At 43.0% G+C, this 16,034-nt stretch overlaps 1 protein-coding gene across 2 annotated transcripts in view; it reads right to left on the minus strand.

Annotated features, from left to right (window-relative positions):
* PRKCH (protein kinase C eta) overlaps positions 1 to 13,124 on the minus strand; it is a 220,806-nt gene extending 207,682 nt beyond the window's left edge. The window contains exon 1 of one of the 2 annotated variants that reach the window (XM_008701186.2): positions 12,278 to 13,124. In XM_008701186.2, coding sequence (XP_008699408.2) covers positions 12,278 to 12,640 — 363 coding nt within the window. In that variant the 5' untranslated portion in view covers positions 12,641 to 13,124. The remainder of the gene's footprint in view (positions 1 to 12,277) is intronic. The other variant, XM_008701195.2, reaches the window with a different exon arrangement.
* Positions 13,125 to 16,034: the final 2,910 nt, after the last annotated feature.

A 16,034-nucleotide genomic window follows, 5' to 3' on the forward strand; every position in this document is an offset into this window, starting at 1 on the left:
GTGCTCTGCAAGTACAAGGGATAAATATGACTTACAAATGACAATGCAGCTTTGGGGTTCTGGTTTAAGCCCTTAAAGAACAGGGGCTAGGTCTAGAACATGCTCACACTGGCCCCCTCTAATTTATTTTATTAATATAATTATGAGGGGCTCATATTGGCTATGGTTCTACCCTCTGGCCAATTTCTTAATTTTTTTTTTTTAATACCACAAGCGCAAACTAAACCTTTTAAGCATTCCTCTCCCTGCAAGGTGCAAGGGTAAAGCTTATGCACATCTGAAAGAACTCTCCAGAAGGCAGCACTTAATAAAAGCACTGCTGATGAATCCTCTATTAAGTGGTCTTTCTACTAAAAAGTCCTAAGTGCTTTGAAAATCACTGCTGTATATACCGAGATACACCAAAATAATAATCTTGATAAATCTCTCAGGATAGTATCATGATTCTCAACAAAAATTTCCCCTCATAAAGTTCTTTGACATAGCCCTTCAACACTACAATAGCCAATACCCTTGGGCTCATTCCTCCATCTAATTAAAATGTCTGTTCTGCAAGTGATTTATAGTATTTGTCATCACCTAAGGTGAATATATAGACTGGTGGCTACAGACATGTTGTGACTACAAAGCATTAATTACCATGCTGGTGAGAATGGCTTCTAGCAACAGCTCAAACAGTGGGATTCTCAGTCTCTCTCTGCCAACAAGTAACAGGGACATAACTTACAACCGTCCCATAGGACAAAGAGCCCATTACTGTAAATCAAGAAATATAACTGTGTGGTTTGACATGAGGACCCACTGTTAATTCCTTAAGGCTGATTCTAGACCAAGGAAATAACACCAACATCACTACCAATGCTAAAAACCATTTAGACATGAGCTAAGTCCTCTTCAAGCCTGAGCAATTTAGATTGGGACCAGTTCTCAGGAGTTACTAACTTTGACAAGACATAATTCATCTTGACCGCTTAAAACCAAACCAATCACTCCAAAAGAAAAGAAATGATGTAACCACCTAACACATGGAGGCAGAGGCTGTACCGATGGGAAGGGTCTTTGGAGATATTCTAGTGTAACCCCCTCATGATCTAAACCTGGGAACTGAGATCCTGACACACACAGGCTTGCCTAAGGTCACAGATGATAGATGGCAAAGCCGCACCTTAAACCTAGCTCTCCTGACTCCCATCATAGCACGGCACTTATATGTTGCTGGAAATTGTATAATGAAATACAAGAGGTTTGGGGTTTTTTTTTTTTTTTTAATTGGGAAGTTAAGATAATACTGATTTGGGGGCGCCTGGGTGGCACAGCGGTTAAGCGTCTGCCTTCGGCTCAGGGCGTGATCCCGGCGTTATGGGATCGAGCCCCACATCAGGCTCCTTCTTCCTCTCCCACTCCCCCTGCTTGTGTTCCCTCTCTCGCTGGCTGTCTCTATCTCTGTCAAATAAATAAATAAAATCTAAAAAAAAAAAAAAAAAAAAAAAAAAAAAAAAAGACAATACTGATTTGCAGTCAAAGTTAACTCCTCATAGGGGTGCCTAGCTGGCGCAGTCAGAAGAGCGTGCGACTCTTGATCTCGGGGTTCAAGAGCGCTCCCACATTGGGTGTGAGTTCAACCCCCACATTGGGTGTAGAGATTACTTAAATAAATAAATATTTTTAAAAAGTTAACTCCTCATATATTGACTAATAAACCAGCTTCCTCTAAAATTTTAGGATACAAATATATATGTGTGTAAATAAATATCTAAGTATACATCTAATTTAATGTATTTATGAATAAATTATTAGATATCTAAATAAATCTAAGTAAATATACCTACATCTTCATGTTAAGAGTGTGAGTGGGTGTGTCACACATCACGTGAGCCAAGGCAACAGCAGTGCTTCGGCTGTAGCCTTTGTTCCCACATCTGAAAACAAGGCCTGAGCTACAGGTGTCAAAAACTCAGAAACCTCCAGAACCAAGCGGGTAATGAGTGAAGAGGGCCAGTGTGTTACTGGGACCGCTGGGGTCTGGTTAACTGGAGCACCACAGAACTAAGTATCTTCAGATTCAACATGAAAAACGTCTCGGCCAAATGAATTCATCTGCAGGCTGTCCATGGGCCTAAGACCCATCAGGCTTTTTGTGATTGTCCTGAACTAGATATCTTCCTGCTTCAACATCTGTGGTTCTTTTCTGATCTTTACAAAGCATAAGGCATTTACTGGTTCAAATAGGGTGCTGGTCTGTTCTGCCTTTGGGAGGGAGTCCAGTGTCCTTTCAGGTCAGGTCATCTGTTCATAGGCATCACTACTTAGTCACTTTCCAAAGATGGAAACATTTCTAATGGGTCAGGAGCATTTACCTTTCAAAAGGGCACCTGTGATGTCTCCCTGGGAAAGCATTATCAGGACAAAAGTTCCTTTTCTTCTTTTGAGGAATGATATGTCACAGTCATTCAATTGAAGCAAGCCTGCGGCTATCTATGCTGGGGCTTTAAAAATCAGCTGTCTTCCCTCCAGAAAAATGTTTCTGATCTCCTCAAACCAGGTACTCACAGCATCTTAGTACTTACTTCTTTTCTGTAATTTCCGGGTTGCTGGTTTTCTCCTCCCATCTCTCTCCCCCTTGGAACTCCAGGGCCTATGAAGGAAGAGGCCATTGTCTGTCTTGTCTATTTGCCTCTCCAGGGTAGAGCACAGTGCCCGGTACATAGGATATGTTCAATGGTGCATGAATGCTCACCCAGGGTTTGGCATTTCATACGGATACATGTAATAGTCTGCTAGAGTAGCTACCCCAGGAGCAGAAGAGATAAATCCTAGTTAATCACCCATACTATTACACCCTGAACTCCCTCTAATCAGTATCCTATACTTTCATGAGAGCCCAATCCATACGTCCAGTCTTTGAGGATGGAGGGAAGGGTGGGCAGTGGAGATCTCGAGATGCTGAGGGAACACTAAGGAGGAGGACCCAGACTTGGGATGTCAGGAAAAGTTTTCTGGGTAAGTGATGTCTACAGTGAGACCTGAGGCACAGGTGGCCCTTGAGGATGAAAGATGTGACTGGAGCAGAGTGTGGGCTGGGGAGAAGTGAACAATAATGCTCAGGACGAAACCAGGGGCCGATCATGGAGTACATTCTATACCATCTTAAAGATGTGTGCTTTATCCAAGAGTAAGCAGGAACCACTGAAGGTATTAAGGAATGACTATCAGCTTGACAACTGAGAAAACTCATTCTGGATACAGCAATGTTAACAGTGGAAAACAGTGGTCAAGGCACTGAGTTTCCACGAAGGCCTCACTTTTATCATATTCTAATAAGACAGAGATAAGCAGTTAACAAAAAAGAAGAACCTGATCTAGTCAGGGTCCAGTCCTTCTATTTCAAAAAATAGAAAAGAGACTGCAGACGGTTGAGTGTCTGACTCTTGATTTCAGCTCACATTGTAATCTCAGGGTAGTGAGATGGAGCCCGGTTGCAGGGCTCCACACTCAGCAGGGATACTGCTTGAGATTCTCTCTCTCTCTCCTCCTGCCCCTCCCCCCAGCCCTGTGCCTTCTCTCTTTCTCTCTCTCTAAAATAAATAAATCTAAAAAAAGAGAGAGAGATTGCAGAAGATCCAAGGCACCTCTCTTATTCCAAGTAGATGCTACCCATCTCATGGGAATGTACTGCACTTTTACTACCATAGCTAATCTTCATTCTGAACACCTGCTAGATACCAAAAGAGTTACATAAGACGAAATGATTCACACTCTGCCCACCAACCTCATTAACTCTCCAAGGTTGAATGCTTACTTCTTGCCTCAGCCCCAAATTTAATATGTTAGGCTCACAAATTACAACCTATTAACAGGCTTGAAAATCAGTCTTTTAAACTGAAGCAAAAGCAAGGAATTTTTCATCCACAGAGTTTTCAATCCATTATCATACTCGAAGGGCATAAAAATCCAGCCCAATCTTTCAAGTACATATTGATACATCATTAATTGATTTTAAAAAAGGGACACCGTAATTATAATTAGTGACTCCCCCAATGACTTTTATGTCTTTCGGAAAGATGAATAAAATGTCTAAAGATGTTCCCAAAGTGTTTACACTTTACTTGCTCCAAAATCACATTTAAGAAATTCATTCTTTTGACAAATATTTAGTGCTTACTATATAAGGGACACTGCTCCAGGTGCTGGGTTTAGAACAATGAATCAGAGAGGAGGGATCTCTGCTCTCATGGTGTTTATACGTGAAAGGAGAAAGGGTATAATAAGTAAAGTAACAAGAGGACCTCAGAGAATGATGAGGGCGATGAAGGATGACAAGATAATAACATGGTCAGAAAATGCTCTCTGTAGGGGGATCTTCTGAGCCAGAACCGGCCTGATGAGAAGCAGCCAGCCCCACTGCAGCAAAATTCTTACAATGAAACTGAAGACACAAAAATCCAATACAATTCCTATACACTGAAACAAAACTCCCTAGAGATGCGAAAATATGTCCTTCCCCTCAACACTGTGAGTTCGTCAGTGTTGGACACTGCTGGCCATTTGGCTCAGAAAGAAATAATTGTTAGAATAAATAATTGCACTGCAAAGTACAGACGACAATGAACCGCTAGGTAATGAATCTGGAAGAACTTAAATGCTATCGATTCATGCACCTGGATCCAGGAATCAGGAAAAAAGGTAATCGACAAGTGTTCGCTGGTAACCTGGCCGTTTCACCTGACAGGACTACCAAAAAGGTACCTCACAGAGAAGTTCAGAGAAAGCAGCCTTCCAGTGCTGCAGGGAACATAATGTCTTCAGGAGGGGTGAACAAGGAAAACAGCCTGAGATCCCGCCAAGCAGGTCCTTCCTTCCTGAGGGGATGCCAAGGTCTTTCCATGACGCAGCCTCCAGCTCCTCCTGCCTCCCCCCATTTCCCCATGTTCTGCATTAAGTATTAGATGCTGGTCCCCATTTGGACAGTCAGCAAATAAAGTACATGAAAGAAGGAAAGTTTTAATGTAGACAAACTTTCAGTTTTCAGAAATCTAAGAAATTGTGCAAAACCAACCAGTTCTAGAAGAAACAGAAAAAGAAATTGACAGTGACAATTTAGAAAATGAGACTATGTCCCCCAAATCAGAAACTATAATGAATTTTTTATGCTCTTACTCTGATAAATATTTTCTACACTGAAGCGGCACTGTAGTTTTCAAGAGTCAGCCTTGGCTCAAACCTAATTCACTTACTTAACATCTTCTTGGGTAAAATCCTCATTGTTTTTTCCTCTACAGCTTTATTGATGTATAACTGTCATAAGATACCATGCACATACTTAAATGTGAACTATTTGATGAGCTTGGACGTAAGAATATAACTGTGAAACCATCACCACAATCAAAATAATAAATATATTCATCTCCCTCAAAAGTTTCCTTGTGCTGCGTTTGTAATCCATCCCCCTCCATCCCCCATTCCCAAGCAACCACTGATCTGCTTCCTTTCACTACAAACTGGTTTTCATTTTCCAGAATTCTGCATAAATGGAACCACATGGTATGCACTCCTTTTTGTCTGGCATCTTTCATGCAATATAAATTATGTTGAGATTCATCCATATTGTTGCACGTATGAATGCTTCATCACTTGTTATTACTGGGAGTATTCCATTGTATGGGTACACAATTCATTAATCACTCATCTGTTCAACACACACATGAAAAGATGCTCACCATCACTAATCATCAGGGAAATGCAAATCAAAACCACAATGAGGTATCCCCTCACACCAGTCAGAATGTCTACTATGAAAAAGACAAGAAACAACAAGTGTTGTTGAAGGAGTGGGGGAAAGGGAACCCTCATACACTGGTGATGGGAATGTAAATTGGTGCAGCCACTGTGGAAAACAGTATGCGGTTTCTTTGAAGAATTAAAAATAGAAATACCATACAATCCAGGAATTCCACCACTGAGTATCCCCCAAAAATGAAAATGCAAAAAGATACAGGCACTTCTATGTTCACTGCAGCATTATTTACAATAGCCAAGATATGGAAGCAACCTAAGGGTCCATTGATAAATAAAGACACACACACACACACACACACAGTGGAATATCTTGTCATTCACACCAACATGGATGGACCTAGAGGATATTATGCTAAGTGAAATAAGTCAGACAGAGAAAGACAAATACCATATGATTTCACTTATATATGCAATCTAAAAACAAAACAACAAACAAAATCAGACTCATAAATATTGAGAACAAACCACTGGTTGCCAGGAGGAAGGGGGCTGTGGGGATGGGCAAAACAGGTGAAAAGAATTTAGGGGTAGACGGCGTTGTGGGATCGAGCCCCACATCAGGCTCCTCTGCTATGAGCCTGCTTCTTCCTCTCCCACTCCCCCTGCTTGTGTTCCCTCTCTCACTGGCTGTCTCTGTCAAATAAATAAAATCTTAAAAAAAAAAAAAAAAGAATTTAGGGGTAGAAACTTTCAGTTATAAAATAAGTCATGGGGATGAAAAGTACAGCATGGGGAATATAATAATATTGTAATAACATCGTTTGGTGACAGATGGTAACTACAGTTATTGTGATGAGCATTACATAATGTACAGAATTGTCAAATCACTATGCTGTACATCTGAAATTGATATAACATTGTATGTCAACTATATTTCAATAAAAAAAAATTTTTAATTCAACTGTTGCCTGACATTTGAGTAGTTTCCAGTTCTATTACAAATAAAGCAGCTATTGAACATTCATGTATAAGTCTTTGTACAAATGGTTTCATTTCTCTTGGTAAATACTTACAAGTAGCTAGGTCATATGGTAGGTAAATGTTTAATACTTTAAGAAACTACCAAACTGTTTTCCAAGGTGACTATACCATTTTATATTCCTCACAGTGGTGTATGAGAGTTCCAGTTGCTCCATTTCCTCACTAACACTTGGTATGGTTGATCTTTTTAATTTAGCCTTTCCATGAATTTTGGTTTTAATTTGCATTTCCTTGATGACTAATGATATTGCGCATCTTTTAATGTGCTATTTTCCATGAAGGTGCCTATAGAAATCTTGTCCCATTTTTAAATTGGGTATTTTTCTCATTGAGTTTTAAGAATTCTTTTATATGTTCATGTTACAAGTCCGTTGTCTGATTTAATGTTGAAAATATTTCCTCCCCTTCTATGGCTCGTTTTTTCACTTTCTTAAGTCTTTTGAAAAGCAATAATTCTATATTTTTATAAAGTTTGGTTTTTTTAATAGTTGGTGCTTTTTGTGTCCTATCTAAAAAATATTTGCTGAATCCAATGTCACTACCATTTTCTTCTGTATTCTTATAGAAGTTTTACAGTTAAGGTCTATGATCCATTTTGGGTTAATTTTTGTGTATGTTATGAGGTAAGGGTCAATGCTCACTATTCTGAATTTTGCTACTCAATTGTTCAAGTACTACTTCTGAAAAGATTATTTCCCCATCAAGTTACCTTGGCATCTCTGTCAAAAAACAAAACAAAACAAAACAAAACAATCATACATGTATGGATCTATTTCTAGATTCTCTTCCATTCCACTGATCTACAGGACTCCCTTCACTGCAATATCACATTATCTTGATTATGGTAGCATTACAGTAAGTCTTAAAATCACAGAGTGTAAGTCCTCCAACTTGTTCTTTTTCAAAATTATTCTTAGATGTGTCTAGGTCTTTTGCATGTCCATACACGTTTTAGAATTGGTTTATCAATTTCTACAACAAAGCCTCCTGAGATTTTGACTAGGATTGCAATAAATCTATTGAACAATTTGGGAAGAATTGGGATCTTAACAATATTGAATCTTCCCGTTCATGAACACAGTACCCTCTCCATTAACTTAGTTCTTCATTTCAGCAGTATTTTGTCATTCTCAGTGAACAAGTTTTGCATGTCTTTTATCAAATTTACCCAATTTCAGGTATTTTTAATGCTCTTATAAATGGTATTTTTTCTATTTCAGTCCACTAATAGTATATAGAAATACAATTGACTTTTGTATATTGGTTTAGATCCTGTGACCTAGCTAAACTCACTTGTTAGATCTAGCAGCCCTTTTGTAGATGTCTCAGAATTTTCTACAATCATACAGAAGTAAAATACATAGCCAATCTGTGATGCTTATGCAGAACGGCTTAATAACACCTCTTAAAAGAGGTTTTTAAGAATTATTTGAAAGATTCATTCACCATAGTGAGACATCAGTGAATGGAGCTTATTTACTCAGTAATGCTGTCCGCAAATAAAGACAGTTTTACTTCTTCCTTTATAATCTTTACGTATTTTTTTTTTAATTGCCTAACACACTGAATGGGACCTCCAACACACTGTTGAACAGAAGTAACAAGAAAAGACATCCTTGCCACTTCTGATCTTAGGGGAATATCATTCATTACTTCAGCATTAAGATGTTCCGTACAGGTTTTTCACAGATGTCCTTCATCAGGTTGAATAAGTTCCATTCTATTACTAATTTGTTGAGAGTTTTTTTGATCATAAATGGATATTTAATTTTGTCGAATACGTTTTCTGTATTTATTAATATGATTATACCAATCTCCTCTCTTATTCTGTTGATATGAAGAACGCACTGATTGATTTTTAAATGTTTAATCAATCTTGCAGTCCTTGTTATAAACCCAATTTGGTGATAATGTATTACCCATTTGCTATATTGTTGGATTTGATTTGCTAAAATTTAAGAATTTTTATGTCTATGTTCACAAGGGGGATTGATCTGCAGTTTTATTTTCTTGTAATGTTTTCATCAGGTTTTGGTATGGGTTCATGGAATGAGTTGAGATGTGTTTCCTTCTCTATTTTCTGAAATAGGCTGTATAGAGTTGGCACTCTTTCTTTCTTTCTTTTTTTAAGATTTTATTTATTTGACACACACAGAGAGAGAGAGACAGGCAGCGAGAGAGGGAACACAAGCAGGGGGAGTGGGAGAGGAAGAAGCAGGCTCTCAGTGGAGGAGCCCAATGTGGGGGCTCGATCCCAGGGTCCTGAAATCAGGCCCTGAGCTGAAGGCAGATGCTTAACGACTGAGCCACCCAGGAGCCCTGCACTATTTCTTTCTTAAATATATAACAGAATTCACCAGTAAATCCATCTTGAGACCTTGAGTCTGCATTGTGAAAGGTTTTTAACAACAAATTTAAATAACTTAATAAACATAAAGCTATTCAAGTTATTTAAGTAAACATAGGTAGTTTGTATCTTTCAAGAAATTTATTTCATCTAAATTGCAGAATGTGACATAAAATTATTCATAATATTCTATTTTTTTTAATGTCTGTAGGATCTATAATGATGTTCTCTCTTTCCTATATTGGTAATTTTGTCTTTTCTTTTCTCTTGATCATCCTGGCTTGAGGTTCATTAATTTTACTGTCTTTTTTTTACCGCCAAAGAACCAGCTTTTTGTTTCACTGATTTTTCTCTTTTGTTTCTCTTTTCTACTTCACTGACTTCTTTCTTTACCATTTCTTTCTTTGCTTACTTTTAGTTCTACTTGCTCTTCCTTTTAGTTTCAGATGGAAACTTAGGTCTTTGAGATCTTTTCTAATTTAACTGTTTAACGCTGTGAATTACTGTTTAAGAACTTCTTTAGCTGTATCCCGCCCACCTCCTTGGGTTTTTATGTAGATTTAACGAAATATGTATAGTTGGTCAGGAAAGAAATATTTAACCGCCTAGTCCATGGTCAGGCATTATGGTTGGTATTAGGAGTACACCGTATTAAAATAAATCTAATTCCTTCTCTCATCAAGAGTAGAAGGTAATATGGAAAAAATTGGTACAAAATCAATGTTGTTATATTCTTGATACTTAGAAAGTACGTTAAGCCAGAACGCATAACTATGTTTTATTCTAATGATAAATGTATTTTCTGTTTTTGTCTCTCTACTCATGACCTAGCAAAAATTAAGTCACTAGGTTTTCTGTTTTTTTTTTTTAAGTTCAGTGACTTGTAATTCCAATTGCACCACATGAATATGAAGTAAAATCAAATATTCTATTTGTAAATGTCTGGATAAACTACACATTTCAATACACTAAAGATAAATATTTCTGTAATTCTAAACGTGAAAACCACCTTTAAATCTATAAAGAATCCTTTCAAAAACAAGCATTCCATACATTTCTAATATTTTCCTAACAAGATTTTTCTTAAAAATTAACAAAACACTCTACTCAAAGTATCTATCCTATCCTGTTTCAAATTATCCAAAATTAAAAAAAAAAAAATACCCAGCACTTTTTACAAAATACTCTGCCCCTGCTCCCAATTAAATATAAATGCATGGCAAATCACTGTTTTCAAGGTCTTTTAAATGCTGACCAAATGTTCATGTTTTCAAAAACACTACCAGTGTGTCACTTAAACATCTCAGTATAATTAATTCAGACAATTGTAGATACAGATATTTAATATACATTTAAATCTTTGTTCATCCAGTGGGACCATCCCCAGCTCTGCACACGTCCACCAGGTAAGCTGGATCTTCCTACAGTATGCTTCTTCCAGTCCTAATCTCTTGGTCTTCATTTAGGCCACAGGTTCTCAATCTTGATTGCACACTAGAATCACCTGGAAGCCTGAAAGTACTGATACTAGCTAGGGTCCCACAGCCAGAGATGCTTAGAGTTTTTAAAAGTGGGGATTTTCAAAAGCTCCCCATGTGATTCAGTGGTACAGACCAGGAGTAAGAAGGACCAGTCTAGGTTCTCTCCAGGAAATGATGCTTCTAATAGCCATTGGCCATTCTGTACCACCATACTTCAGAACCTGGTTCCTCTAGAGCTTTCCCAACCTAACTCCTAATTAAACACTAATTCAGTAATTCCATTCGGATTTCTAGGCTCACCTCTACTTCTATTTAGAAAGTCACAGGATAAAATATAAGTCTCTATTTTAGCCATTCCTCTCCAATCCACTTCTAAATTTCATAAAGTTCAGCTGAAGAGAAATTAACTCAATATAATCTGATGATATTGTTAATAGTCCTCATGTTTTCTTCTACTTAAAAGACAGTTCTACAAGCCATCTATAATTTTACAGAATATATGGTAAAATTACCAGTTCCTCAAAGTATAAAATATTGAAATGAGTCATTAGTATCCACCTGATTCCACCACTTGTTAATTTCAAACAGGTTTTCTATACTGATTCACATTCTGGACTCAAAACTGACATCCTCTGAACTTAAACCATTAAACTCCAGAGAGTCTTCAAACAGCTTACTCCACTCCGCCAAACCAGACCACTTCACTTTAAGTATCATTGCATCATGTAAAAGTGGGAAGGAGAACACCTGTATCACAAAGACAGTACGAGGAATAAGAACCAAAAGCATTTTTAGCACTGAGTAGAGTGCTAATAGAAATTTTAATTTATTTGCCGCAGAAATGTTGTCTCATGGGCACTATGTGAAAAGGAGAGGCAAGCAGGAAGTTGCGGGTAACAACTTGTCAATACACAGAAACACCAGCAGGTGAGATGGGGAGAACTGGGGGTGGTCCACAAACTACTGAGTTCTCAGACCAATTAGCAGCAGAAAGGAGCATGCAAGACTCACACCTCTCAGGCTGTGACAGAGCTACCTAAGTTACTTACAAACACATGTAAACCCCATCTCCTTGGAAAACTGCTAAACAATAAAACTTTGCCAACGTGCAGACCCAGGAACCCAGATCCCTGCCAGTGTAGGTTGTGTACCCATGGGATGTAATGATCTGCATGCTGGAACACGTGTGCACGTCAGAGCAGCTGAACCAACACGTACCCATAAACATTATGAATAATACTTGCGAGAATGTATGGCTTTCTCCTAAGAAGCGCTTTCAGTACTTTACTCGGATCAAGTCACTTTCCTATCACATCTTACTCGCCTTTCCTTTGTACTACCCGCATGCGGTGAGTTAGGACGCCTTATCCAAAGTCTGAGCGGAGGGGGGGGTCACTGCCTCCGCCCTGACTTCCCGTTAGCCCAAGCTGCCATCCCAAAAGGGGACCCTGTCCAGGCTGGCTTCCTGGAGACACACATGAGCCCTCACACACCCACCGCGGTCGCGTCACCAGTGCTGCGGCCACCTGGGCGAGGACTAAAATCTGGAGGGAATTCCCTCCGCCGCGGAGCTCGGCAACAGGATGGGAAAGCGGGACCCAGGCGAGATTTGAAAAGTGGAGGGGGAAAGAGAGTCAAGTGGACACAACCGGGAGGGATCACAGCTACTCACCCAGCCCTCGAAAGTGTCCGAGGCGCCGGCCGTGCGCAGCAGCTCCTGGAATTGCAGGGTGCAGTTGGCCACGAAGTGGTCATAGCCCAGGGGCGTCTCGTGGAAGACGGCCAGTTCGAGGTGGCCACCGTCGGTGACGTTGGCGCAGAACTCTTCATTGTACGTGGGTTTGTTGGTCTTCTGTTTGGTGCTGGTCTGGCCCACGCGCACCTGGTCCACGCTCACCGTCAGGTAGGGGTCCAGCAGCTGGTAGCCCTTCTTGAAGAGCGAGTGGCGCAGGGACCAGCGGGTGGGCTGCAGCCCCACAGCCTCGCCAATGCGGACCCTCAAGTAACCATTGAACTTCATGGTGCCGGACGTCATGCCGGCGCCGCTGCCCCGGCCCCGGAGCGGGGGGGCGGGGGGGGCGCTGGCTCACAGCGGGAGAGCCTGGAGCCCCTGCTCAAGCCAGCCCTCGCGGCAGCCGCAGGAGTGGAGGCAGCTCCTGGGAAAAGCAGCGCCCAAGCCCCCCTCGACTGGTCATTCTGCCTCCTCCGCGGGACCTTCCCCTCCCCTCCTTCCCTTGCCTCCTCCCTCGCGAGGTGGAAAGGAGGGGAGCCCGGAGCCGAGCCCTCCGCGAGCTGGGGTAGCCCGACCGTCCCTCTCCAGCGCGCGGCGCTTCCCGGGGGCCCTCAAAGGACTCGCCCCTTCTCGGGAGCCGGGAAGCTCCTCTCCTGGAGAGCCGGAGCGACCCGTCCGGTTAGCTCCAGCCCCAAGCGTCTCTTGCCCCCGCCTCCTCCAGCTTCTGCTCCTGCCCCCGCCTCCGCGGGCTCACGCTCTCCCCCACTCGGCGAGCTTCAAACCAGGAAGCAGCTGCCGCCGCATCCCCGGCAGGAGCCTCGCGCCGCCAGGCTCCAAGTTCACAGAAGCCCTGCGCGGGGTTCCGCGCCTTTCGAACTCCGGGGGCGTGGCGCACAGCCGGCCGGGCCGTGGGCAGGTGGCCGGGCGCGCGCAGCTGGGGAGCCCCACGCGGGTCCGCTGGCCCCGCTCTGCGCTCGCTCCCTGTCGCGCGGGGTCTGGCTGTGCTCGGTGGGCGAGAGGCTCCCCCAGGTGCAGGCCATAAAGGGCAGAGCTCCTGGCCCAGCGCGAGCCAACACCTGAGGCCGGGGAGACAGGTCCAGAGAGTGCTGGGGGGCGGAAGGAGGAGGGGGGAGCAGGAGCCGGGAACCCGCGCTCCAGGAGTGGCCGGCACCTTCCTTACCACCGGAGGAGTTGGGCTGGCGAGCCTGCCTGGCGGTCTGGGAGAGGCCCTGGCCTGAGCGGGCGCATGGCGGGGAGGTTCCTTTTCCTAATCTTCACAGGGATGGCTCATCCCGGGTTCAGCTCGGGCCCATCCTGTTTGTGCGCCTTTCCTGCAGAGAGTAATTACACGGTGGTTTTTTTGTTGTTGTTTTTAATAGGGTGGTAGTAATGATGGAAATCCTGTCCTCCTCCTTCCTCCGAGAGGTGTGTCTTGTTGCACAAAGAGCAGGAAAGGTCGGTTCTGAAGACAGACATGGCTGAGATGGACTAAGTCTCCCTGCGGGGTGGACCTGGTCTTCCAAGCCCTGCATAGCAAGGGCAGAAGACGTTTACACACAAGCACTGTCCCTGACACACGTGTGCGGAAGAAATCGCCTCTTCGAGGAACATTCCAGCTTGTTGTGTTTGCGAGTCAGAGTGGGCAGCCTTTTGTTCCTTCCCACCCGTGGGTCCAGGAGTTTTGGGGCCCTTGGGTGAACCGTTCCATCTACTGTGCTTTACCACAAACCTTGCTCCCTGAGGGCCAGCCACAACCAATTTGTCTCCCATAAAGCCTCGGCCAGTTTTAAGGTACTTAATTACATTCCGTCTCGCTGTTCTGGTTCCCCCGAGAGCAGATGGGTCTTCCGAGCCCTGTTTGGGCCTCTGGAACTGAGGAGGTTCTCAACAATTTCACTCCTGTGAATAGAGGCACACTAGAGAATGAAAACAAGAACAATGGTGGGAGAGGGCCTGTCTTAAAAACATCAAAACTTCTTTTAAGAGAACAAGGCAGGGATGCAGCACATAATCCTAATGACACTTTAGCTTTAGGCAGGGCTTATAAAGCAAGCTCCCAGACATCCAGGGAGCTCCCACCTGGCCCTGGTGCTCCAGGGGAAGAGGTCAAGGGAACCATTTGGGTCAACTCTGTCACCCTCTCCTCCAAAGAGCAGGCCTCTGGCTTTAAGAACCACTGAAAGATGGGCTGCTGTTGGACTTTGGCACTAAAAAAAGACAGTGCAGCCCTGGGGTTGGGATGTGAGGGGACACTAGACACTCCATCTCTGTCCTATCAGTGCTAGGTACAGGTAGGCAGTGGTGACAGAGTCAGGAGAAAAACAGCGGTCGTACCTGCCCTGCTGGGGCTTAAGTCCCACAGCAAGCGAAAACAAGATACAGATCACACACATGGGCTGTGCAGTGAAGGAAAAGCTCAGGTGCAATGGGCCAATGGAAGCTGGAGGGGGTGATCAGGGAAGGGTCCCCTGAAGAAGTACATAGCAAAAGGATCAGTTTATTCAGAGTTCCCAAGGAAAGGGACAGTTTGACCTGTTTCCAGAACAGAAGGGACTCCATATGGCTGAAGCCAAAAAAAAAAAAAAAAAAAAAAAAAAAAAAAGTAAGGGGAAAGTGGCTGAAATTCACCTGAAAAGGTAGGTCAGGGCCCAAGACTGATCAGACTGATAGGTCATGGCAAAGTCTTTGGACATGGTCTGTGGGCAGCTGGAAACTGCCAAAAGTTAAGCAGGGCCAGGGACAGGATGAGATTTGTCTTTTAAAATCTCTGTCTCGGGGGTGCACCTGGTGGCTCAGTGGGAAGTGTGTGTGACTCTTGATCTCAGGGTTGTGAGTTCGAGCCCCACTTTGGGTGTAGAGATTACTCAAATAAATAAGCCAACAAACTTAAAAAAAAAAATCTCTCTTCAGGGCCATGTGAAGAGTGGATTGGAAGGAGCAAGCGTGGGTATGGGGAGACCAGTCGGGTGGCAGATGCCAAAGTCCCAGGAGAGGAGACGGTGACTGGGACTCGGGTGGTGGTAATGGCTATGGGTGTGAGAAGTGTTTAGGAGGTAGAGCACTCAGGCCTTGGTGTTGGACTGAATGGAAGGAATGAGGAAGAGGAAGGTGTCAAGGATGGCTTGCAGGTATCCAGCTTAAGCAGCTGTGTGGATTGGGGAGCCATTGGTGATTAGGAACCACTAGAGAAGGAGCCGATTTGTGGAGGGAGAGGAACAGTTCAATTTGAAACATACGAGCCTCAATATACCTTGATACATTTGAGTTGAAATCTGAAGTGGGCACTTAGCCAAGCGCTTGTGAAGCTCAGAAGAGCAGTCCGAGCTAAAGACATAAAGTGAGGGGCCATTGCCATATAGACAGCAAGCAAAGCCAGAAGAGCGGATGACCTCGTGATTGTGGGGGAAAGATGGGAATAGAGGGTAGCATGAGGAAAGAAAGGGCCTTAGGATAGATCCCTCCAGAAACCCCAACATGTATAAATGGAAGAGAGGCAGGCAAGGGAGATCCGAAGCAGCAGCAGGAGCATCAGAGAAAACCCTGGAGGACACAGTACCCAGGTATTATGAAAACCAACCAAAGCATTTTCAAACAAGAAGTAATTGGTCGGCTAGGCCAAATGACACTAAGAGGTTGAGTAAATAAGGACTAAAGGCAGCGGTGAAGAGATGGCAATGGACATCCTTAGTAATCGTGG

Source organism: Ursus maritimus, unplaced genomic scaffold, assembly GCF_017311325.1.
Source record: "Ursus maritimus isolate PB19 unplaced genomic scaffold, ASM1731132v1 scaffold_25, whole genome shotgun sequence".
Taxonomy (NCBI): domain Eukaryota; kingdom Metazoa; phylum Chordata; class Mammalia; order Carnivora; family Ursidae; genus Ursus; species Ursus maritimus.